This window comes from Drosophila kikkawai, chromosome X (genome assembly GCF_030179895.1).
Source record: "Drosophila kikkawai strain 14028-0561.14 chromosome X, DkikHiC1v2, whole genome shotgun sequence".
Classification (NCBI taxonomy): Eukaryota; Metazoa; Arthropoda; class Insecta; order Diptera; family Drosophilidae; genus Drosophila; species Drosophila kikkawai.
In genome coordinates this window covers 29,849,787-29,873,668 of record NC_091733.1, presented here as the reverse complement: position 1 = coordinate 29,873,668, position 23,882 = coordinate 29,849,787, and the positions used below count along the sequence as shown (strand labels likewise).

The window sequence follows — 23,882 nt, the reverse complement described above, 5'->3', positions numbered from 1 at the left end:
AAAATTCTAATAAAAATAATGTAACAAAAAAATGTTAATAAAAAATATATTAAAAAAATATAATAACAAAAATTTGAATGACAAAAAATTTGATAAAAAAAAAATATTAATAATATAATTATTATTAAGCAAATTTAAAAATAGAAAAGAAGTGAGAAAAATAATAAAAAAATTTAAAAAAAAAATTAAAATTATTAAAATTTTAAAAATAATAATAATAATATGCACCTTAAAGCTTAACCGATCTCCAATTTCTTGCAAGTACCCAAAACCCCCAAGAAGTAATGTTCTTCCAGGATTATCCAAGGACTTGACCTATCCCTAGCCCGCATATACCCTCTAAAAATTAGATTTTTGGCTCCTTTCATCACCTTTGTTGACCCAACCCTTAATTAATTATTTAATAATATAAAAACAAATTGTTTAATCAGTTTTTGGTTTCTTTTTTTTGTTTTTTTTTTCCATTTGTCGTTAGGTTTTGTTTCGTTTTCGTTTTGCTTTGCAGAAGAGGGTTTTTGTTTTATGTGTGTGTATTGGTATTATCTTGGAGTTACATCACAAATCACAAATAAATAAATATAGGTCATTAAATGAGATCAAATATTCGGCACACACACACACACACTAGCATAAGCCACACAAACCCAGATAAACATTAAATATGAATACATATACAACGAGAGAAATGGAAATCATAGAGCAAAAAACACATTTTAAAAGCTAATTAATTGGTGTGTCTGTGTGTGTGTGTGGGTGTGTGTGTACATAATTTATCTTAAAGATATATATTTATATATATATATAAGTGTAGGAGAGTCTTAGTCCCTCTTTTTTTTTTTTTGCTTGCTCAACTTTGTTTGCTGGCAAATGTCTTGGAGTTTATCTTGTTTTTTGTTTTCACACAAATAAATACTTAAGTTTTAAGTCTGATCGATTTTCAGCATTATAATTAAATTAATTAATTAATATATATATATAGATATCATTGGAAGTTTTAGAAACTTGCCGGGGGCTTGAGTGTCTGTGTGTGTGTGTCTGTCTGTGGTGTGCATGCGGCGGCCTTGACCCTAAAGCTGCCCTGCTACTATTTTCTGCTCATACTTTTCGTCTACTCCTTTTCTACTCCTTTTTTGCTTCCTTTCTACTCCTTTTTCCCTCCTTTTCTACTCCTTTTTCCCTCCTTTTCTACTCCTTTTTCCCTCCTTTTCTACTCCTTTTTTCCACTCCTTTTTCATCCATTTCCCCTCCTTTTAAACTTTTTCTACTCATTTTTCCTCCTTTTCTACTCCTTTTTCCTTATTTTCTACTCCTTTTTCTTTCTTTTCTACTCCCTTTCCACTCCTTTTTTTCATAGTTTTCTCCTCCTGCTTTCCCTTTAAACAAATCAGTCTGAGCAATTACAATTCAAATGTGCCTGCTTATGCCTTGTGGCAGCTTTCAGCTGCTCCTCTAACAACCTGTCTTACCAATTTTGGCACAAAACCCAATCGATATGCCTTTACGCATATGGATGGCTGTGCGCTTTTGGAAACATACAAAAAAAAAACAAACGTAAGCTAACGTAAAACGTTTAAACCTAAACGTAAACGTTAACGCTAAGCGATTCTAAGCTAAAAAAAAAAGCCTTTATCATCTGCGTTTGCCTTACTTTTGCCAGCCAGCTAGGCCTTGGGCCTGGGCAGGATGGTGGTGGGGGGAGGGGGGATGGGGGTATTACAGTGACCTATCTTAGGTGCAACAATGGTGTCCATTCTTAACATAATAGTTGTGCATGGCCACCGTGCCGTTCTTGCTATAGCTGCCACTTCCACTTCCGCTGGAACCGCTTGAACCGCTGCTATTGCCATTATATTGGAGATTATTGGAACTGGAGGAGGAGCTACCACCAGCAGCTGTTCCTGCACCATGGGCAGGCGGATCATCTGTGCTGGTGGAGGCATCAAAGGCCTTGATGGGATTCTGGATGATTTTGCATGTGAACTGGCGATGCGGGCCGGGCTCCTAAGGGATATATAGCTCGATTAATCTAGGTTATTAAGGAGTCTTTGTGACCTACCTTGGGCTGGATGGGGAAGCAGCACCAGAGGATGAAGGCTATGAAGGCCACCAGGGTGCCCACCAGCAGTATGAAGTCCTCGATGGTCTGGAAAGGTTTGTTAACATTAAAAAGCAGGTTGGAATTGGAGGAGAAGGGAGGAGGAAGGAGGAGGAGGAGGAAGGAGAAAGGAGGAGGAGGAAAGAGGAGGAGGAGGAGGAAAGAGGAGGAGGAGGAGGAAGGAGAAAGGAGGAGGAGGAAAGAGGAGGAGGAAGGAGGAGAAGGGATAAGGAGGGATGACGAAGGAAGATAAGGGAGGAGGAAGGAGGAAGCAGAGAGGTGGAGGAAGGAGGAGGATGGAGGAGGGAGGAGGATGGAGGAGGAAGGAGGATAGAGGACGGAGGAGGATGAAGGAGGGAGGAGTAGGATGGAGGATGGAGGAGGGAGGAGGGAGGAGGGAGGAGAGAGAAGGGAGAAGAAAGGATGACGAAAAAGGATAAAGAAGCAGGGAGGAGAAGCAGAAGCAGTTGTCGGCGAAGCAGGTGTGTTTGTGTTTGTTGTTTTGGTGTGCATGTCCTTACCGGCTCCTCGCCCAGCAGCACGTGATTGATCAGATAGACAAAGTCATCAAAGGGTGTCATCCTGTGGCTGTGTCGCCAGGATTCGTTCAAATATCCTGGATTTTCACTGTCCTTTTTTCGTCGTTCACTTTGTTTTGGGTTCGGCTGCGACTTCGACAGCGACGCCGACGGCGACGGCGACTGCGACGGTCTGACGCTGCTTACGAACGCCGCTGCTGCTGCTGTTGCTGCTGTAGCACGCCCAACAGCATGGCTGTCCGGTTTATTTGGCAATTACGGACATGGCATGGCATTGGCCACCGGAATTTGGCAATTGAAATAATATTATTTGATTTTCGTAGGGTTTAATTCCGGGCTGCCTTTTCAGTTGAGGTGAGAACAGTGTGACCAGGCCGGGTCAGTTAAGCGAAGGCCCCAAATAAAAGCACTAACGCATAGACCAAGTACAAGAATTGGGGAAAGAGGAAATACTAATTACATACTAGATTTAAATTTTATTTTTTTATTGTTTATTTTTAAGCTAATTCAAAAATATTTTATTTATAAAAATAGGACCATCCTTCAAAGCAAACTTAAAATTTATTGATTTATAAAATTCGTCTAAAAACTTTTCCTACCAGTGTGACCATATCCAAAACCTGTACCCGGCTCAGTATTTTCTTGGCGGCGTGCTACAGCCACTCTAGCACTCTGCGTCCCACTATTTCCACTGCTTTCCCAAATTCTGTGGCAATTTTTCCGGCATTTTCCCTTTTGCCGCTTATGTTTTGACACAATTTCACTCAACCTAAAAAATGGGCCGGCGACGCAGCCGGGAGCGCGGCCAAGAGCCACCAGCACCAGGCTGTGAGAGCGAAGACGAGAACGAAGCGAAGCCGCAGAAGAAGGCCAAGCAGCAGCAGCAGCAGCAGCGACCCAGCAAGGCAACCACCCGCGATAGTTCCAGTTCATCGACTTCCAGCAGCAGCAGCAGCAGCTCCAAGGAGAGCCGCAAGAGCAACCACAGTAATGCCTCCTCGACGGCTGACAAAAAGCCAAAGCAGCAAAGCAGAAGTAAGAAGGCTTCAGCGGATCAAGAGCGGGAGGAGAAGCGTTCCAAGCAGACGGAAGAGGTTCAAGAGCAGCGCTCCAAGTGGGACACACCCGAGAGGGGCAGCGGTGGCGGCTCCTCCCATCGCAACAGCACGCGGCAGCGTCAGGATAGGGACAGGGACCGGGACCGAGAGCAGCGTGACCGGGACAGGGAACGCAACAGGGATAGGGAAAGGGACAGGGAAGGCGAACGGAATCGTAACCGAGAGCGTGAAAGAGACAATCAAATGCGTCGGGATCGCAGTGGACGAGAGCGCAGCAAGGAGCGTAGACCACGACCTCGAAGCAGGGATCGGGAGCAACAACAGCCAAGAGATCGCCAGCGGCGTTCCCCAGACCGTAGACCAGCTCGGTGAGTAACTAAAAACCCCATAAAGAAACTGGAGAAGTTGCAATGTTTACTTTATTATTACAGTCGCAGTCGGAGTCCCCGGGATAGAAACCAACGCGGACGTGACTTTGGCCAGGAACGCAATCGTAACCAGCGACGTAACGACCAACGCAATCGCAACGAGGACGAATCCTACGAGTGGGGCAAACAGGGCGGCGACAAAGATAAGCCACCCAAAGAGGACGAAGAAGAACCCCTGGAAAAAGAGAAACCTAATTTTGGTTTAAGTGGTGCCCTCACCGAGGACACCAACAAGGTCAATGGCGTTGTGGTCAAATACTCTGAGCCCCCGGAGGCACGCAAACCCAAGCGACGCTGGCGGCTGTATCCATTCAAAGGGGAAACGGCTTTGCCCACACTGCACATACATCGCCAGAGTTGCTTCCTGGTGGGACGTGACCGCAAGGTGGTTGACTTGGCCGTGGATCATCCCAGTTGCTCCAAACAACATGCTGCCCTGCAATATCGTTTGGTTCCTTTTGAAAGGGAAGATGGTAGCAGCGGTAAACGTGTACGCTTGTATCTCATCGATTTGGAGTCGGCAAATGGAACGTTTCTCAACAACAAGAAGATCGATGGAAGGAAATACTATGAACTGATGGAGAAGGATGTGATCAAGTTTGGTTTTAGCTCGCGGGAATATGTTTTGCTGCATGAGAATAGCAAGGAGGATCAGGAGGATGATGATGTCCATATCAAGGATGAGCCGCAGGATGTGCCGCCAGTGGAGGAAGCAGTTAATCCCTAGGGAGTCCCAAGTTTTCATTTTTATTTTTTTATGATTTTTTAAATTTTAATTCTGCTCGTAAAGCTTAAATTTAAATGCTTTTTTGTAACCTTTAACGTAGAACCTTAAACCCAGAGAGAGGGAGAGAAAGAGAGAGACAGAGAGAGATGATAACACAGTTGTAAAAAGTCTTAGCGGAACACGATTTTACGTGTTCACTGCCAACAAATTAAAGTAAAATAAAAACAAGAAATTAAATAAAAACAAAAAATAATAAATATAAAAAACTTAATAATAAAAAAGTATATATAAAAAAATATTAAAAAAAAATAAAAATACAAAAAAATATCTAAAAAACGAAATTCCCAAACGAAATCAAGTCTTGACTGAGGTCAACTTTTGAGACTGCTGACTCTAGAAATCTTGGTTTACCTCCAACCCAGCAGACAAACAGCGGACTTAGTGCGGATGGATCCGAAAAATGTCAGCTAAAAATATTAAAGACGGACAAAGATTTTGATTTTCAGCATTAGTTTCGCTAAATGCTCAAAAACGGACGTCGCAAACGGATGAATAGCGGACGAACATCGGATTATACCCGGATAATGATATCGTAAAAGGTCCGCAATCGAAATCTTATTCGGATTCCGAGAATGATAGTTTTTGCTGCTACTGTCTTATCGTTCTTGAGCTTAAAATCGTAGGTTTTATCCGCCTGAGATCCGTAACACTTCCGTTTTTTAATATTTTTTGTCATCAAGTTTTTGTCTGCTGGGTAGCTTCACCTGTAGCTCTACCTTTAGCTTTACCTCTAGCTTTACTTTTGCAACTTCAACACTTGTTAACCTGACTTCATCATGCACTGGCCAGCGTTTTTCATCATCTTCTCGTTGTTTGCCTTGGCTGCCCCTCAGGTGTTGTTGCGTCGTCGTCAGGTGGTTACACCCACCTGGCTTATGGGTCCTAGCAGGCCCAACTCCAATGCAGGAGCCCCCAAAGTACAGGTCACGCAGCAGAACCTCAGGGAAGTGGCCGCCTGGCGAGCTGTTATCCAAAAGGCTGTCGATGAGGGCACCTATGTGGTAGCCGCACCTCCACCGCAGGTGAGTAAGGGAACAATTGGGAGGAGCATTGTTTTATTTATTTATTATTATCTGGAGTTGGTTTGAAATCTTAAAATTAGAGGGTTACAAAAGAAAAACCTATACACTAAGCATTTTAAGACTTTAAAAAACAAATTTAATTTTACAAAATATAAAAAATACAAAAACAAAACCCACATATTGTCTGAAATTAAATATTAAAAAAAACAAAAAAAATAAAATAAAACAAATCCTAGACTTTGCAGGAAATTTAATTTTAATAAAAAAAAAACAAATCCTAGATCAGAAATTAATTATACAAAAATCTACACATTTTGAAAAAAAAAAAAATGTAATTATAAATTAAAAAAAAAAACAAATCCTAGACATTGTCAACAATTAATAATAAAAAAAATCAAAACCTACACATTATCTTAAATTAAATGAATTCTTACAGAGAAAACTTGTTAAAAAAAATTGTTTTAATTTTTTATTTTTTTTTTTAAATGTTAAAATTTTGATAAATTAAAAAAGAAAACCTTTTTTTTCATTATAAATTAGTATAAAGATTTGTAAACCTAAAAAAATAAATAAATAAATATTTATATGTTTATTATAATATATTATATTATTATTGTATTATATAAAACCCTTTTTATATATATCCCTTTTGCTTATTTTTTCCCCTAGGAGTTTATAGCGAGCCTTGGTGGCAGTTTTCCATCACCCTTGCCACAGTTTTGGGCACCTGCCCCCATACCAGCCTTCAACTTTACCTACATTTGGCCCAGATTTGGCTAAGCCATCACGACTGTAATTAATAATTAATTAAAATTAATTAATTACAATTTATTATAATTTAATTATAATTGAATATGGTCATAATTAATTTTAATTAAATAATGATAAAAAATAATTCGTTAATTATTATTTATTATAATTTAATTATAATTAAATATAATTAATTAATTATAATTAAATTATAATAAAAAAATATGTTTAATTATAATTAAATTATTATTTATAAATATAATTTTCCTACTCTGCCATAAATATATTCACCTTCATTTTTCCATAATTTATAACTATAATTATAAAAAAAATGTTTTATATCATGTTTATAGTAGCATATACTATAAAGGTATTATGGGAAATATGCCATAAATAATATTTCGTCATAAAAATATTTCGTATATCGTAAAAGTTGTATACTAAGTATAAGCCATAAAAAAGACATTTCTAACTGCCATAAAAAGGACATTTCTCACTAAAACATCCCTTAATCTAAAGCTTTCACAAAATTTCCTTAAAATCCTTAGAGCTTTCCCCATTTAGCTTTTAGTATTCTGTAAACAAAATTCGTGTTCAATCTGAAACATATTTTCAGTAACTGCACTTTTTTTGTGGTCTATAAAATTTTTAAGTTACCCGAAAGCGATTTAATTTAGCGATTGTTATTTTATCTTTAAGAATTTTTCTAACTGACTTGGCTTGGAAAATTTAGAGATTTCTGTTTGTGGCTTAAAGTTGATTGGTTTTTTGTAAAATAAATTGTTGGATATTGTTATTTAAATAAATATATAAATAATTTAACAACTATAAATAATATTTTAATATATATAAACAAATTTAGCAACTTTACATTTAATTTGTACATTTGATTATTATTTTTTATATTTTATATTTTCATTATATTTGTATATATATTCTAAAACTTAAAGTACTCTATATCTTGGACAAGGCCAAGACTTCATAAATGAAAGTGAGTAGTTCCGGCACCTGTCTGCACCGGCCAGGTGTTAATTGTTTCTGTTAATTGGACTGCCAGGAGACCCCAATTCGACCCCTAATCGAATTTGAAACCACAGCCAATTATGTTCCGGAGAAGTGCAACTGCAGTCGCCTGCACTCGCCTCCGTTCTTGGCCGCCAATTTTCAGCGGTTTGGGGCTTTGAAATGGTGCGTTGCACTAATTGAATATTAGGAGGTGGAAAGGTAGAGGAAATAGAGGTGGGAAACTTACCTGAAATCAATGGATTTTCAAACCTTTGGAAGAGAGTTTTTTACTTTCAGTTTTCTTAAATTTCTTTTTAATTGCTCTTTAATTTCTTTTTAATTTGTCTTTAATTTCTTTTTAATTTTCCTTTCATTTTCCTTTCATTTCCCAAATTATTTATTAAAATATTTAACATAAATAAATGTATTAAGTAAAATTATACAATTTAAATGCATTCCCTTTAAGTTTCTTGGCAGTGTTGCCTGTGCTAAAACGAAAATGAAACCCAAATGGCCTTGAGAGTGCGTGTGTGTGTGTGTGTGTGTGGGTAGGTGAACTTCCGGTGGGTGGCCACCCACCAGGTATGCAGCACCTTCTCCTCCCCGCTCTTCTCGTTGCTGTCCTGTCTGAAATCTCAGCCAGATCCTGAGCGAGGATAATATTTTCCGCTGCCTGGCCTGGGCTCTCTTTTGTTCCGGCAGTCAGCCAACGGAACCGGAAGCGGAAGCAATACACACACACACACACACATACAGCAGGTGGTGGCATTGAATTCGAGGCACTTTCGCTTGACATTCGACTTTTGGTCCTTGGGCCCTAGGACCTCTTAGCGAAAAGAGTTCATCATGAAGATCCCATATCTTATTAAGTGGGTCATGCCGCGAATTAAGCCCTCGAAGATACCGCATTTAGGGCCTCCTCGCCGGGATATTAAGTGTGAAAGGCAACACAAGTGCGGCAGGCAGGCAGGCAGGACGAGTGGGAGTAGGGATACCACTGAATGCTGAATGCTGGGGATTGTGGATGTGCGGTTAGGGGCTGTGGGCATACAAAACTTTTTCAATTATAAGCGCTTTGAGAGATAAGGCGGCATACCGCCAACAGAAGCAGACAGGATAACAAGGAACAAGGATGGTAATCGAAGAAGGGAATACCCTGGAATGCCAACTAAAAAACGGATTATAAAATATATAAAATAATACTAATAAATTACCTACGGTAAATCCTCTTGCATTTAGTAAAAAAAAATAACAAGTCCTGACAAGATTTCTTGTGGCTCAAGTTTCTTTTTTTTATTTATGGCAGGATCAACATTATAACATATATTCTTCTCAAAATCTTCATGATTTTCTATAAAATAGTAGCAATTTCTTTAAGTAATAGCTGGCTTATCATCCTCGCTGGCTTCCTTCTGCTCCTCGCTGGTCTCCTACTCTTCCAAGACATCCTTCTGCTCCTCCCTGGCTGCGATCTTTTCTTTAGACTCTCCATTATAATCGCCTCTATCTGACCTTCGCTTGACGCCCTTGGCCACATGCAGCAGCTTAGTCAGCGAGCGAAGATTCTGCTCCAGGACTTTATCGGCCAGCTTGCGGCTTATCTTTTTATTCTTCAGCAGATGTGCCAGGGTCTCTCGTAGAGTCGAGCACAGAGTCACGAAGCTGGGCATCCTGGAGGAGGGAAGAACCAAGAAAAAGCTAAATGCAAACGAAATAATCTTTTTTTTTTGGAAAAATTCAGAATCTAAAAGTCATTTAGGCTTAGAGAGGAGTATTGTTAAGATTTGTAATCGATTGTCAATAGATGTTTTTAAATACAAAACATCGGTAACGAGCAGTAAGCTACAACCCTAAGTGAAATTAAAACAAAAAAATATATAGAAAAAATTATAATAATAATAATAATAATGATAATTAGGTAACATAAAATATATATATTAATATAATATAAAATGACATAATAGGTATTTCTTACTTATCTAAAGACTTAAAATTATATCTTAAATATTTATATATAATAATATACAAGAATAAATTATTTAAATAAATTATTTATACATAAACTACATAAAATATCCCACCTGCCTCCGTAGCCAATTATACCTTCACTGCCAAACGCCTGTACAGGGTATCAAAGCCGGCGAAAAGCACAACTGACCGCAACTCAACCACCGCACAAAACGCACAGATGACGCGCACATGGCGCACTTTATATATTTAATATTTATTTGAATAATCTCGTTAGGTTCTTGTTTTTTGTTTATAAATTGCGCCAACATATGCAATTTTTTTCGGGATATTTGGAGGGTTATAAAGGTAACTTTGAAGGAAATAACTAAAGTTGCAGAGCAAACTGGATTATAAGTTCTTGCTAGAATTAACTGTTATTAAAATTAATAAATTATTATTATTAAATAAATTTATTTTCATAATTACACTATACATATACATATATTATCTACAAAATATAGAATATAGTATAGTGTTTTCTGAGTCTTGTTTTCAGCGATATTCCCATCTTAACAGGGTTTAAATACATTTTAGAATTAAGAATTCCAACAAAAGGCTCGCAGCAAAAAAACAACTCCCCATTTTCAACTCAAAATTTAAAAAAAGTTTAATTATAATATTAACTCGTTTTTATTATAAAAAGAAATGTAAAGCCCATCATCATCTACGGCTTAATTCACAAATACTATTGCCATTCTGCTCGCACTTACTAGGCTAAGTCCGTCTCACTTGCACTCATTGTTGTGACCTTATCATGGCGTGATTTTAGCAGAGCTTCCAAAAATGGCTGGCCCATAATGCTCTCTCGCTCTCGCTCGCTAATTTTAAGTCTACCTCTCCCTCCCACTTGATCTACCTCTCCCTCACAGGTGAACACGAGGGAGAGAGGTTGAATTGAGAGCAAAGCTGAGGCAGAGCTATGAGCAGAGCCGGGAGCAGAGCTGAGAGCAGAGCCGAGAGCAGAGCTGAGAGCAGAGCCGAGAGCAGAGCTGATAAGCGAGCTCAGCTCGCGAACACACACACGCACACCTGCTTATCAGCTTATCAGCTCCGCTCAGCTCTCAGTGTGTTTCAGTCGATCAAGCTCTCTCCCTCTGGCTACCTAATATACAGGTACCTCTACCACCGCAGCTTCAGTTTGTGCGCGCTCTCCCTCGTGTTCGTTTTAACTATCGCGTATGTCAAGCCATCTGGCAGACCCCTGGAAGGGTACCGTTTCGCTGGATAAGTGCAAGTTCTTTTTGCAATTGAGTAAAATAACCAAAAATCATTGCAAGCGAAGGAATTAAACATGATGAATCGCAACCAAGCCTGCGGACTAAAGATAAAGGGTAACTGAGCGCCTCCCCTCGTTTACCTGTAGCTTGGTCATCCCAACCGATCTGGAAGAACCGAAAAAGTGTCGCTTCGCTGGAAGAGTACCGTTTCGCTGGATAAGTGCAAGTTCTTTTAGCAATTGAGCAAAATAACCAAAAATCAGCCTGCGGACTAAAGATTAAGGGTAACTGAGTCCGCGCCTCCCCTCGTTTACCTGTCGCGTGATGCCGGTATGGATGGCCGCGAAAAAGTCCCGTTTCGCTGGATAAGTGCAAGTTCTTATAACAATCGTGGAAAAGGGTAACTTGAGCGCGCCTGTCTACATTCCCTGGAAATATGCTGGAAAAGTGTGGTTTTGTGCAAGTTCTTATCTGATGATGACAATGCAAAAACAAGAAGAATATCAGAAAACGAAGAAATAAATCATTGATAAATCTCAACTAAGCCTGCGTATGGCAATGAAAGATAACTGGAGTGCGGGTAAGTCCAAGCCAAAACTATTATCCTATAAAATATATATATTATAATTATTATATAATACATACTTATTGTATGTATGTATTACTAACAAATCAATTAATTTCAGAATTTGAGGGGTGGAATATTAAATACATTACGAAAGTTTTTTTTTGTGTTTTTAGATAATATTTATTTAAAGTTGTAGGATTTTAATCCAAGCCAAAACATTATTCTATATACATGAAGCTGCCGTAGCAGCGATCTGTTTTAGAAAAATTTGAGCGAATAGGTTCTCGTAGTTTGGATTATTCTCTGCCGTCTGGGTTCCTTCTCCTCCAGCTGTGGCGGGCTAAGGGCCATCCGGGGCCAACCTTTTCCTCTTTTTCTTCTCGCTTTTGTGACTCTGCTGCTTAAATAAAAATTAGAATAAGGCGAATGAGTTTGTTATATATTTATGAATTTGGGGGATCGACTTGGGGGTTTTATAGTTACTTATCGAGTTGATTCTATGTTTTGGTTTACTTTATTTAGTACATTTTTTAATTTCTTCTATTATTATTATTATTTATTATTTCACAGGCAATACAAAAAAGATATAATTTTAAGTGCTTAAAAACAAGCGTTTTTAACTAATTTAGAATATTATTTTTTTATTATGATTCTATTTTATTATAATATTATTATTGTTAATTGTGTTATTATTAAATAATGATTAATAATTAAACTAAATATTAAAATAATAATATAATAATAATTTGAATTAGTTAAAAACAAACTAATATTTACAGCACTCAAAAGTATATGTTTTTGTATTATTATAATTATTAATTTTATTATTTATTATTATTATTAAGTATTATTATTAATTATTATTATTATTATTATGGTTAGTTATTATTATTATTATTATTATTATGGTTAGTTATTATTATTATTATTAGTTATTTTTTCTTTTTATAAACTTATTTAAAGACACATAAATTCGGCTGAAAACTTTAATTATTTAAAATTGCTTGACCTTTATACAATTTTGAATTTAAGAAAAAACTCTTTAAAAAACCGGACTTTCCTCTCAATTTTCCAAGGCAACTCTTTAAAAAAAATTTCCCCCGCCTGAAACCCCTCCTCAGTAGCCGCATTTACAGCTGTGTTCACGGAAATAGCAGTGCGACAGAGGAACAACTTCAAAACGTTTTTTTGTACATATTCCTTTTTGCAAGCTGATCTATTGCACATTGTTTTTGTAAAATGGAACATAAAGATAAGAATCGAGAAAAAATTCCGTTAGATTTGCTCTACTTTTATGTTTTATTGATATTTTTTCACATATGCAGCTCGTTTTGGCCGATCACTGAAATAGCAGTTTTTAATTTTCTTTCGCAAAAAGTGCCGAAATTTCTTTTAATTTTGTAAAAAATTACTTTAATTAAGGTCGTTATTATAGTTTATACTATAATACACCTTTACAACGCAAAAAAAATTATTTTAGTGGGCGCAGGACCTCACTGCTCCATGAGAGAAAGATATCAGATAATTTAGCCTAGAAAGAAGGGGAAAACATGTAAAGAGTCTCCAAATCTTTCAAATTGTTCTTTTAAAATAGTTTATAAGTCATAAAATATGAACCGAACCCAAAAAAAAACGGGGTACGATTCGCAAAACCCCAATTGTACAGGCTCGACGCGTACTTCGCTTCAGCAAAGCTCGTCCTTTTGCATCCTCTAGGGATATATGAGCGGGAATTGGCATGGGAATCAGTCATGGGACCATTCGCCGGGGACTTATTGAATAAATTTTAGATTCGCGAAGTCCATGGAAAATGTCACTGCTTGGTTATAGGCATATCAAGGCCAGATTGGAGTTCGCCAATAGCCCCTTGAACTGCCACTTTTCAAATGGCGTAATATCCTTTGGACAAATGACTCCAAACTGGTTTTATTTGGTGGAATAGGACAAGACAATATGTCCGTCGACCCCCAAATAGATAGTACCCCCCAAACCATACGCTGAAGACAGTAAAACACGGTGGCCTAAAAATCATGGTATGGGTATACTTTTCATACAACGTTTTAGGTCCCGTAAATATGATCGGTGGGATCAAAGACCATTATGTTTACGTCTAAATATTAAAAACTGTCTTGCAGCCGTATCCTGAGGAAAATATGCCATTAATTTGGACATTTCAGCAGTACAGTGACCCTAATCATACCATCAAGGTAGCCAAGGAGTGGGTTCTTAATGAAAAAGTGGATGCAATGCCATGGCCTGCACAGTCCCCGGATATAAATCCGATCGAAAACTTATGGGGGACATCAAGGGCTACTTATTAAAGACTTCTAAGATGCAGCTTTGGCAATTTGTGCAGGAGGAATGAGGCCATATTCCCCTCAAGCATTGCTAAGACTTGGTGGACTCAATGCCACCCAGGTATGAGGCTATGATAGCTTCTAAAGGCTATTTAACAAAATATTAGATCATAGTCAATTGGAATTTAAGAAGAAATAGGTTTCTTATACGAAATTTTTAAATTTATGAAGAATTTTAGTTTTTCACTGCTATTTCAATGATCGGCATAATATAGACCTTTTTTGTTGTTATTAGCTATATCTTCTAAAAGGTTTATGTTACCTAAATTAAATGATTGTGGTATTGTTAATAATTAAATATACTAAGCTTTTATGAAAAAAAAAATTTATGAAAATAGTGTTTGTAACAGGATTTTCCGATCTTAAACGTGCAGGTCGTTGGGCACTGCTATTTCCGTGAACACAGCTGTATATGCCATAGAGTTGAGTGCTGGAAATATTTCAAAGGACATCCGCGAGTTAGGGTCTTAAGCACGCGTTGCCTTTGTCTGTAAAAAAGGGGAATCCCCCCCCCCCTTCCCCCCTCTTGTGCTCAGCTGCCACTCGGGGGTCGCATTACGACTTGGTGGACACTGGAAACGTGTTGGTCTTACTATATATGTTTTTATATATATATTTACATTTATATAAAACTCTCGTGTCAAGTTGGCTTTGATTTTTTAAAAATATATATTTTGTATTTTTAAGTAAATCCAAGTAATCCATGACACCCAACAGGCCCCAATTGTCATGATTCTCACTCTACCTACCTAACCCAGTTTCATCTAAAAATCAGTCTCGCTCGGGCATTCGATCGTACAACATAAAAAAAAAGTAAAAACCGTGAACGAAAAATTTGAAAACTCCCAAAATACTAGTAAAATTTTTAGACTGCTAAAAAAAATCTCAATATACGCTGCCTTATAATGGTCGGTATACTACGTTTTGTGTTGCGCTTCTGTAAAAACCTTTTACCATCGGCTCGGAACAAAACTAACCACCGCGGAGTGTCATCAGGCCGTGTTACTTCAGCCAAGTCGCGTCGCCGTCGTGCCAATGCCACTACCACTACTAGGTGCCGGAATGCAAGGAATGCAGCCATATTGACCAACATGGAAACAGGTATCACAAAAGCGGTTTTTTGTATACATCTTTAAAATCTAATAAGGAGACGACGGTCAACAGAAACACAGGTTCTGGACCAAGTAACACAAGTGACTTATGGTGAAATTTTAATGGAGGCTGGACAGAGCCAAGATGATGATGTTATAATGGAGGGCGATCAATCTCTGCCCCAAGGTGTTCCCCAAAGCGTTGTGATGGAGGGCGATCAATCTCTGAATGTAGAAAACCCCCAAGAAGTGCCCAGGCCGACCCGGAGAGGGTCCCGAAAAGTGCAAAAGAAGTCAAAAAAAGTAGCACAGGCAAAGCCCCAAGACATATCCCAGGATCTTCACCTAGACGTATCCCAGGATCTTCACCTAGACGTATCCCAGGATCTTCACCTAGACGTTCCCCAGGATCTTCACCTAGACGTATCCCAGGATCTTCCTGAAGGCGTTCCCCAAGGCCTTCCCCAGTACGATTCCCAGGACGAGAGCCAAGGGGTACCACAGGTGGTGCCCCCGGCACTAGTAGAAATACATTCCGAGCCCCAGCCAGTTGAGGATCGAGATCAGTATCGGCCGAGAATCCAACCTAGAAGAGACGCAGCCATGGAGAATCTAGACGAGATCCAACTAAGCGATGATGACCCCCCGAGCGATGAAAACGATAACGCGCCCAATGAATACTATGAATACAATACCGATGAAAGCGATTATGACCCGAGCGATGACATCCAGATGGAGGAACCAAAACCAATCCTCACTAGCATCCTGGACTATGTGGAGAAGTTTCTAGAATGAGCCTCCCTATTGATTGTTAAAATTTTTCGTTATGTTTTAATTATTCGTATTTTGACAATTTTCTAAACAGTTTTACACCAACAAAATTCCACACCATAATACACCAAAACTTAAAATTTAGAAAGCAATTAAAAAAAATATGTTTGTTCGAAGGAAGTAGGTTTTTTTTTTTCTTGAAGGGAAATACATATATTTTTATATATTTTATATTTATTTTAAAATTTGTTATATATCTTTTAAATATTTTGTGAATAATACATATATAAAATAATACAAAATAAATAAAATAATAATAATTAATTATAAATAATGTTGGAGGGGGGCGGCTTTAAGCTGAAATGCACTCGAAATAAGAACACGTAGAACTTTCGGGTTTTTACGCGACGGGCGTCGATGTCTTTATTGTAGAAGGTAAATCGGTACTAAACTATACAAAAGAAACTATAGCTAGGGAGAGCGGATTTGAAGCTCTTTGGACTGGAAGTCCAGAGGAAGAGGGAGAGAAAAGGAGAGCGTTCGGGATCACACTGCCTCCCGAACTTAAGCGCCTTTCTGGCGTGAACATTCTCCCCCCCCTTGCGAGGATACGCAGCAAAAGTACCAGGAAGTATTAGCTCTGGAAAGCGTAGGATAACGCTGAGCGTTCGTCGGCATGTAGAAGGGTGTGGTGATCCTGTCCACACGACTGGCATCGGTCGCTACTTCGACAGGATCCTCCGGAATGGTGGTGGGCCAGGCAGTTGACGCAGTACTTCCTGTCGATGACTGTCTGGAGCCGTTTCTTCGCATCAAGCCGGAGAAAACGGTGGCACTTCCGAAGAGGATGGTTCCCTTGGCAGACTCGGCATTGGTAGGATAAAATACCTCGGGAACGTCTGCTCTTGCTATCGTCGTATGGAACCCAGTAATTGGAATCGGCAGAAGTAGGCACTCGTGTGGAGAACGAGGAAATTCTTTGGATGGGTGCAGGAATTTGTGGTGCGTCATCACGAGGATTCGGAACACTGGATGAAGTGTTGCTTGGATGCAACAATGTGTGATGCCGACCGTGACACGTGAGACAGTTGTGGGCGCTTGTGCAATTACGGAGTGGATGACCGCTTGCAAAGCAATTTAAGCACAACTGCTTTTTCTCAATGTATGAAGTACGATCTTCTATCGTCATTTGAAGGAAGCGTGGACATTTACGCACTGGATGGTTCTCTGCAGAACACAAATCGCATCTTTTGGATAAGTGAACAATCCGCGTACTAAAGGATTGTAGTACTCGTGGCGACTGGTCGGAGATTGTCGGTTTAGACGAACGGAGGCATATCGTAGGAGGCTGGAGAGAATCGATGGTTTCCAGAGTTCTATGGCGCTCAGTAAGGAAAGAATCGAGTTCTAGCCACGACGGAATATCGGTTTTATTTGTTAAGGATTGCTCCCATAAGGAAAGCGTCAGCTTTGGAAGCTTCGTGGAGCACAAATAAACCAGGAGGCAGTCCCAATTATCCGTAGGAAGGCCGGACAGAGCTAGGGATGTGAGGCAATTTTGAATTGTATTTTGCAGCTCCTTCAAGGCTGCCGAGGACTCACGTTCAATGGACTGAATGTTTAGTAATTTCTTCAGTTGGCTGTTCACCAACGCGCGTTTATTTTCGAAACGCTCAGACAGGTTGTTCCATGCTGAGCGGAAACCGTCGTTGGTCAGTGGCGAATTTGAAACTATGGAATGAGCTTCACCACTCGTCTTGGCATTTAAATAGAACAACTTTTCTACAGGGGTCAGCGTAGGATTGTCGATATAGACCGCTGCGAAAAGGTCCCGGAAAGTCGGCCAGCGAAGATAATCGCCCGAGAAAACTTCCGTTTCGCACGGAGGAAGCCGACAGCCAGACGGAAAGGAATTTTGGGGCGCAGGAGGTTGGACTGGAGCCGCTTTGGAGGAGATCGTATCGATCTGTTCCATGAACTTGGCGGCACACCGTTCATAAATGGAATAGGTGTCGTCGTATTTTGCCTTAAGAGTAGGCAGGGTGTCTGCAGCGCCCTGTAAACCAACTGAAATTAGCTCTGAACAAGCTTCGTACTCTGTCTCGACCTTATCCCATAGCGCTCGGACTTGGTCGAGATGAATTTGGCAGGTGTATTTGGATGGAGTGGGTGCTGCTGGATTGCAGACTCTGGAGTCGAAGTGCCTCAGACGGTCACAAATCAAAGTAAATTTCTTCAAAATAGTAGAAGTCATTTTATATATTTTTTACGACAATTTACTGTAAATATATATTACGAAATAGTAATGTGTCGAAGTTTGATTGGGAATTTAGGAACCAATCGGACTCGTAATAATTATTTTGAAATAATAATTATATTTGTGGAAAATTGTATTTTCTCCCTTGGAATTTAAAACGGAAATATGCAATTTAATTTAATAATTCCGGTCAGCAGCGAATAATATACGGTCACACTAGTGCGGATACGGAAGCGCACTTGGATTTCTAACTTAATTCGTTAGTTGGAATTTTAATATAAAATAATTTACAAATTATTTTATTGATCTGGACTTATGTGATTGACCGGTGCTGTATTTTGGAACCAATACGTGTGTATGTCTATTTGTGCACTTGTCGTATGCAAGTGCAAAATAGCGGAGATAAGGAGAGGCGGAAAAAATTGCCAAATATTGGAGCGTCGACTTGCAGACGATTATGTATGTATGTACATATGTAACTGCAGCTCAGGATAGAGCAAGGGAGCAAATAAACAAATATATGTACGAATTAAATCAATTTATAATTGTAGTACCTGCGGACAGTTATTGTTGTATGTATGTATGTAGTTATATTGTTGTAAATTTGTAAATATAAGTTTCGGAGTGAAGTGGACTGTATTTGTAGTATGTATGTAATGTAAATAAATGTTAGCGGGAACACAGTAAACGAGATGGAATTAAGAATAATTCGAAATTGGAAAGTTTTACTGTGGCTTAGGCATTTATTTAAACAAACACTATGAATTTCGGAACCCGTAGATCTTGTATAGAAATTATTTGGATATAATTTCTCGAATTGGGGAAATGTCAATGTTGACAGCGATCGTAGTCTTATGGAGTGGACTGTATATGTATGTAAATGTAAATAAATGCTAGCAGGAACACAGTTAACGAAGAGGAATTGAGAACTATTGGAATTAAATTCTCACTGTGGCTATTGCATTTATTTACACACACAATTTGGATTTTGGCACAAATGTAGGAAATGAATACCGAATTATTTTGGATTTTTGGAAGGTATTATGCTGCCGTAGTGTCGGATTAATCGGACTTGGATTTAGACAATAATCATACAGAGAAGTTAAGACGAATTGAGTTTCGCAAAACCTAACTGTATGACCGGCAGCAATAATATAATGGACTTATCTGGTGCGGTGTTAAAGCCACCGGAGCTGCTGGTAGATGCGACGAAAAATCCGGCTCTGATGGACCAAATGTTGGAGGGGGGCGGCTTTAAGCTGAAATGCACTCGTAATAAGAACACGTAGAACTTTCGGGTTTTTACGCGACGGGCGTCGATGTCTTTATTGTAGAAGGTAAATCGGTACTAAACTATACAAAAGAAACTATAGCTAGGGAGAGCGGATTTGAAGCTCTTTGGACTGGAAGTCCAGAGGAAGAGGGAGAGAAAAGGAGAGCGTTCGGGATCACACTGCCTCCCGAACTTAAGCGCCTTTCTGGCGTGAACATTCTCCCCCTTGCGAGGATACGCAGCAAAAGTACCAGGAAGTATTAGCTCTGGAAAGCGTAGGATAACGCTGAGCGTTCGTCGGCATGTAGAAGGGTGTGGTGATCCTGTCCACACGACTGGCATCGGTCGCTACTTCGACAGGATCCTCCGGAATGGTGGTGGGCCAGGCAGTTGACGCAGTACTTCCTGTCGATGACTGTCTGGAGCCGTTTCTTCGCATCAAGCCGGAGAAAACGGTGGCACTTCCGAAGAGGATGGTTCCCTTGGCAGACTCGGCATTGGTAGGATAAAATACCTCGGGAACGTCTGCTCTTGCTATCGTCGTATGGAACCCAGTAATTGGAATCGGCAGAAGTAGGCACTCGTGTGGAGAACGAGGAAATTCTTTGGATGGGTGCAGGAATTTGTGGTGCGTCATCACGAGGATTCGGAACACTGGATGAAGTGTTGCTTGGATGCAACAATGTGTGATGCCGACCGTGACACGTGAGACAGTTGTGGGCGCTTGTGCAATTACGGAGTGGATGACCGCTTGCAAAGCAATTTAAGCACAACTGCTTTTTCTCAATGTATGAAGTACGATCTTCTATCGTCATTTGAAGGAAGCGTGGACATTTACGCACTGGATGGTTCTCTGCAGAACACAAATCGCATCTTTTGGATAAGTGAACAATCCGCGTACTAAAGGATTGTAGTACTCGTGGCGACTGGTCGGAGATTGTCGGTTTAGACGAACGGAGGCATATCGTAGGAGGCTGGAGAGAATCGATGGTTTCCAGAGTTCTATGGCGCTCAGTAAGGAAAGAATCGAGTTCTAGCCACGACGGAATATCGGTTTTATTTGTTAAGGATTGCTCCCATAAGGAAAGCGTCAGCTTTGGAAGCTTCGTGGAGCACAAATAAACCAGGAGGCAGTCCCAATTATCCGTAGGAAGGCCGGACAGAGCTAGGGATGTGAGGCAATTTTGAATTGTATTTTGCAGCTCCTTCAAGGCTGCCGAGGACTCACGTTCAATGGACTGAATGTTTAGTAATTTCTTCAGTTGGCTGTTCACCAACGCGCGTTTATTTTCGAAACGCTCAGACAGGTTGTTCCATGCTGAGCGGAAACCGTCGTTGGTCAGTGGCGAATTTGAAACTATGGAATGAGCTTCACCACTCGTCTTGGCATTTAAATAGAACAACTTTTCTACAGGGGTCAGCGTAGGATTGTCGATATAGACCGCTGCGAAAAGGTCCCGGAAAGTCGGCCAGCGAAGATAATCGCCCGAGAAAACTTCCGTTTCGCACGGAGGAAGCCGACAGCCAGACGGAAAGGAATTTTGGGGCGCAGGAGGTTGGACTGGAGCCGCTTTGGAGGAGATCGTATCGATCTGTTCCATGAACTTGGCGGCACACCGTTCATAAATGGAATAGGTGTCGTCGTATTTTGCCTTAAGAGTAGGCAGGGTGTCTGCAGCGCCCTGTAAACCAACTGAAATTAGCTCTGAACAAGCTTCGTACTCTGTCTCGACCTTATCCCATAGCGCTCGGACTTGGTCGAGATGAATTTGGCAGGTGTATTTGGATGGAGTGGGTGCTGCTGGATTGCAGACTCTGGAGTCGAAGTGCCTCAGACGGTCACAAATCAAAGTAAATTTCTTCAAAATAGTAGAAGTCATTTTATATATTTTTTACGACAATTTACTGTAAATATATATTACGAAATAGTAATGTGTCGAAGTTTGATTGGGAATTTAGGAACCAATCGGACTCGTAATAATTATTTTGAAATAATAATTATATTTGTGGAAAATTGTATTTTCTCCCTTGGAATTTAAAACGGAAATATGCAATTTAATTTAATAATTCCGGTCAGCAGCGAATAATATACGGTCACACTAGTGCGGATACGGAAGCGCACTTGGATTTCTAACTTAATTCGTTAGTTGGAATTTTAATATAAAATAATTTACAAATTATTTTATTGATCTGGACTTATGTGATTGACCGGTGCTGTATTTTGGAACCAATACGTGTGTATGTCTATTTGTGCACTTGTCGTATGCAAGTGCAAAATAGCGGAGATAAGGAGAGGCGGAAAAAATTGCCAAATATTGGAGCGTCGACTTGCAGACGATTATGTATGTATGTACATATGTAACTGCAGCTCAGGATAGAGCAAGGGAGCAAATAAACAAATATATGTACGAATTAAATCAATTTATAATTGTAGTACCTGCGGACAGTTATTGTTGTATGTATGTATGTAGTTATATTGTTGTAAATTTGTAAATATAAGTTTCGGAGTGAAGTGGACTGTATTTGTAGTATGTATGTAATGTAAATAAATGTTAGCGGGAACACAGTAAACGAGATGGAATTAAGAATAATTCGAAATTGGAAAGTTTTACTGTGGCTTAGGCATTTATTTAAACAAACACTATGAATTTCGGAACCCGTAGATCTTGTATAGAAATTATTTGGATATAATTTCTCGAATTGGGGAAATGTCAATGTTGACAGCGATCGTAGTCTTATGGAGTGGACTGTATATGTATGTAAATGTAAATAAATGCTAGCAGGAACACAGTTAACGAAGAGGAATTGAGAACTATTGGAATTAAATTCTCACTGTGGCTATTGCATTTATTTACACACACAATTTGGATTTTGGCACAAATGTAGGAAATGAATACCGAATTATTTTGGATTTTTGGAAGGTATTATGCTGCCGTAGTGTCGGATTAATCGGACTTGGATTTAGACAATAATCATACAGAGAAGTTAAGACGAATTGAGTTTCGCAAAACCTAACTGTATGACCGGCAGCAATAATATAATGGACTTATCTGGTGCGGTGTTAAAGCCACCGGAGCTGCTGGTAGATGCGACGAAACATCCGGCTCGAAGGACCAAATGTTGGAGGGGGGCGGCTTTAAGCTGAAATGCACTCGAAATAAGAACACGTAGAACTTTCGGGTTTTTACGCGACGGGCGTCGATGTCTTTATTGTAGAAGGTAAATCGGTACTAAACTATACAAAAGAAACTATAGCTAGGGAGAGCGGATTTGAAGCTCTTTGGACTGGAAGTCCAGAGGAAGAGGGAGAGAAAAGGAGAGCGTTCGGGATCACACTGCCTCCCGAACTTAAGCGCCTTTCTGGCGTGAACAAATAATAATAAATAATAATAAATAATAATAAATAATAATAAAAAATAATAAATAATAATAAATAATAATAAATAATAATAAATAATAATAAATAATAATAAATAATAATAAAAAATAATAAATAATAATAAATAAATAATTAATAAATATAAATTAAATATGATTATTTTTAAATATTATTATTTATTATTAATTATTTTTTATTATTTTCAATTATTTTAAATTATTTTTTATTATTTTCAATTATTTATTATTATTTATTATTATTTATTACTATTCATTACTATTTATTACTATTTACTATTATTTATTAATATTAAAAATCAATAAATTCCCTTTACCTAATGACCCAAAAACTATGGTCATTAGCCTGGTCTTCCTTTGGTTTGATCCTTCAATAGCAGGATATCAAAACAAGAGAACTGAATGGACTGAATGGACACTCATTGAGCCACTCAGCAGCTCGATTGTGCGAAAAAGCCACAGCCATGACAACCAGGTGGGAATTTGAATGGAAAGGGGACCAGGATGAGGGGACTGAGATAGGGAATAGCATAGGATGGGGACCACAGAATGGGCAACAGGATGAGGACTTCGTTGAGGAATAGCAACAGCGATTGGGTATGAGTGACAACCACTTGAAACATCGATTTAGTCCTTGTCAATTGCCCAACAGTGGGTGGCGGATACTGCGATGTCATTGAGCTTCCGGACTACAACAATTATGTGTATTTCAATTTGTTGGCCAGTTTCAAGAGCGGTTAACGAGGGACTACCCACCGACCGTCCGTCTGCCCTGTAATGCTCTGAGCCCTGCTAATGGCCCTGGCATTACCATAGAACACAGCCTCCCCCTATATAACTCCTCCATCTCCATCTCCCACTCCTCCTAGGCATTTCAGCCCACTCATCATTGAACATTCGCATTCACAGTCAGAGTCCTCGGAGGCCATGACAAAGCGCTAACAAAAACATTACGTATACGCACCGCAAACCAAACTTAACTGCGAGTATGCCAGTGTGTGTGAGTGTGTGAGTGTAAGAGGGGGGATAGGGGGGATGTGTCCTCGGGGACAGCATCATAATTTTGCTGGCCAAGCACTTGAGCACTTGACCATTAACGTAACTTTTGTCTACGCAGCTCTGGGAAAGCACAGAGAAAAAAATAAATAAAAATAAATATATAAATAAAAAAAATTAATATAACATATAAATTAAGTTAAATAATAATAAAAATAAATAATAATATAAAAATCAATAATAATATAAAAATCAATAATAA

At 39.1% G+C, this 23,882-nt stretch overlaps 4 protein-coding genes across 4 annotated transcripts; 3 read left to right on the top strand and 1 right to left on the bottom strand.

Annotated features, from left to right (window-relative positions):
- Window positions 1–441: 441 nt before the first annotated feature.
- On the bottom strand, window positions 442–3,009 carry LOC108074237 (uncharacterized). The gene is made up of 3 exons (XM_017166180.3): window positions 2,617–3,009; window positions 2,057–2,143; window positions 442–2,001 (listed from the first exon to the last, which is right to left on the bottom strand). The coding sequence occupies exons 1-3, from the start codon at window positions 2,674–2,676 to the stop codon at window positions 1,729–1,731; spliced, it is 420 nt and encodes a 139-aa protein (XP_017021669.1). The 5' UTR covers window positions 2,677–3,009; the 3' UTR covers window positions 442–1,728.
- Window positions 3,010–3,292: 283 nt separating this feature from the next.
- On the top strand, window positions 3,293–5,201 carry LOC108074258 (uncharacterized). Its single transcript, XM_017166230.2, has 2 exons — window positions 3,293–4,060; window positions 4,124–5,201. Exons 1-2 carry the CDS (start codon window positions 3,411–3,413, stop codon window positions 4,845–4,847), a joined length of 1,374 nt encoding a protein of 457 aa, XP_017021719.1. The 5' UTR covers window positions 3,293–3,410; the 3' UTR covers window positions 4,848–5,201.
- A 482-nt stretch (window positions 5,202–5,683) lies between these two features.
- LOC108074200 (uncharacterized) lies at window positions 5,684–6,709 on the top strand. Its single transcript, XM_017166139.3, has 2 exons — window positions 5,684–5,929; window positions 6,599–6,709. Exons 1-2 carry the CDS (start codon window positions 5,684–5,686, stop codon window positions 6,707–6,709), a joined length of 357 nt encoding a protein of 118 aa, XP_017021628.1.
- A 7,885-nt stretch (window positions 6,710–14,594) lies between these two features.
- On the top strand, window positions 14,595–15,878 carry LOC108074239 (uncharacterized). Its single transcript, XM_017166183.3, has 2 exons — window positions 14,595–14,937; window positions 15,001–15,878. The coding sequence occupies exons 1-2, from the start codon at window positions 14,742–14,744 to the stop codon at window positions 15,720–15,722; spliced, it is 918 nt and encodes a 305-aa protein (XP_017021672.1). The 5' UTR covers window positions 14,595–14,741; the 3' UTR covers window positions 15,723–15,878.
- The last annotated feature ends 8,004 nt before the right edge of the window (window positions 15,879–23,882 follow it).

What these genes read in the sequence shown, in the direction of transcription:
- LOC108074200 (XM_017166139.3), top strand. Translation starts at nt 5,684, where the DNA reads ATGCACTGGCCAGCGTTTTTCATCATCTTCTCGTTGTTTGCCTTGGCT. An exon ending in TAGCCGCACCTCCACCGCAG is followed by an intron (nt 5,930 to 6,598) that starts GTGAGTAAGGGA and finishes TTTTTCCCCTAG; the next exon opens with GAGTTTATAGCGAGCCTTGG.
- LOC108074258 (XM_017166230.2), top strand. Translation starts at nt 3,411, where the DNA reads ATGGGCCGGCGACGCAGCCGGGAGCGCGGCCAAGAGCCACCAGCACCA. An exon ending in CCAGACCGTAGACCAGCTCG is followed by an intron (nt 4,061 to 4,123) that starts GTGAGTAACTAA and finishes TTATTATTACAG; the next exon opens with TCGCAGTCGGAGTCCCCGGG.
- LOC108074237 (XM_017166180.3), bottom strand. Translation starts at nt 2,676, where the DNA reads ATGACACCCTTTGATGACTTTGTCTATCTGATCAATCACGTGCTGCTG. An exon ending in TGCTGCTGGGCGAGGAGCCG is followed by an intron (nt 2,144 to 2,616) that starts GTAAGGACATGC and finishes AAACCTTTCCAG; the next exon opens with ACCATCGAGGACTTCATACT. An exon ending in GCTTCCCCATCCAGCCCAAG is followed by an intron (nt 2,002 to 2,056) that starts GTAGGTCACAAA and finishes TATATCCCTTAG; the next exon opens with GAGCCCGGCCCGCATCGCCA.
- LOC108074239 (XM_017166183.3), top strand. Translation starts at nt 14,742, where the DNA reads ATGGTCGGTATACTACGTTTTGTGTTGCGCTTCTGTAAAAACCTTTTA. An exon ending in ATTGACCAACATGGAAACAG is followed by an intron (nt 14,938 to 15,000) that starts GTATCACAAAAG and finishes GACGGTCAACAG; the next exon opens with AAACACAGGTTCTGGACCAA.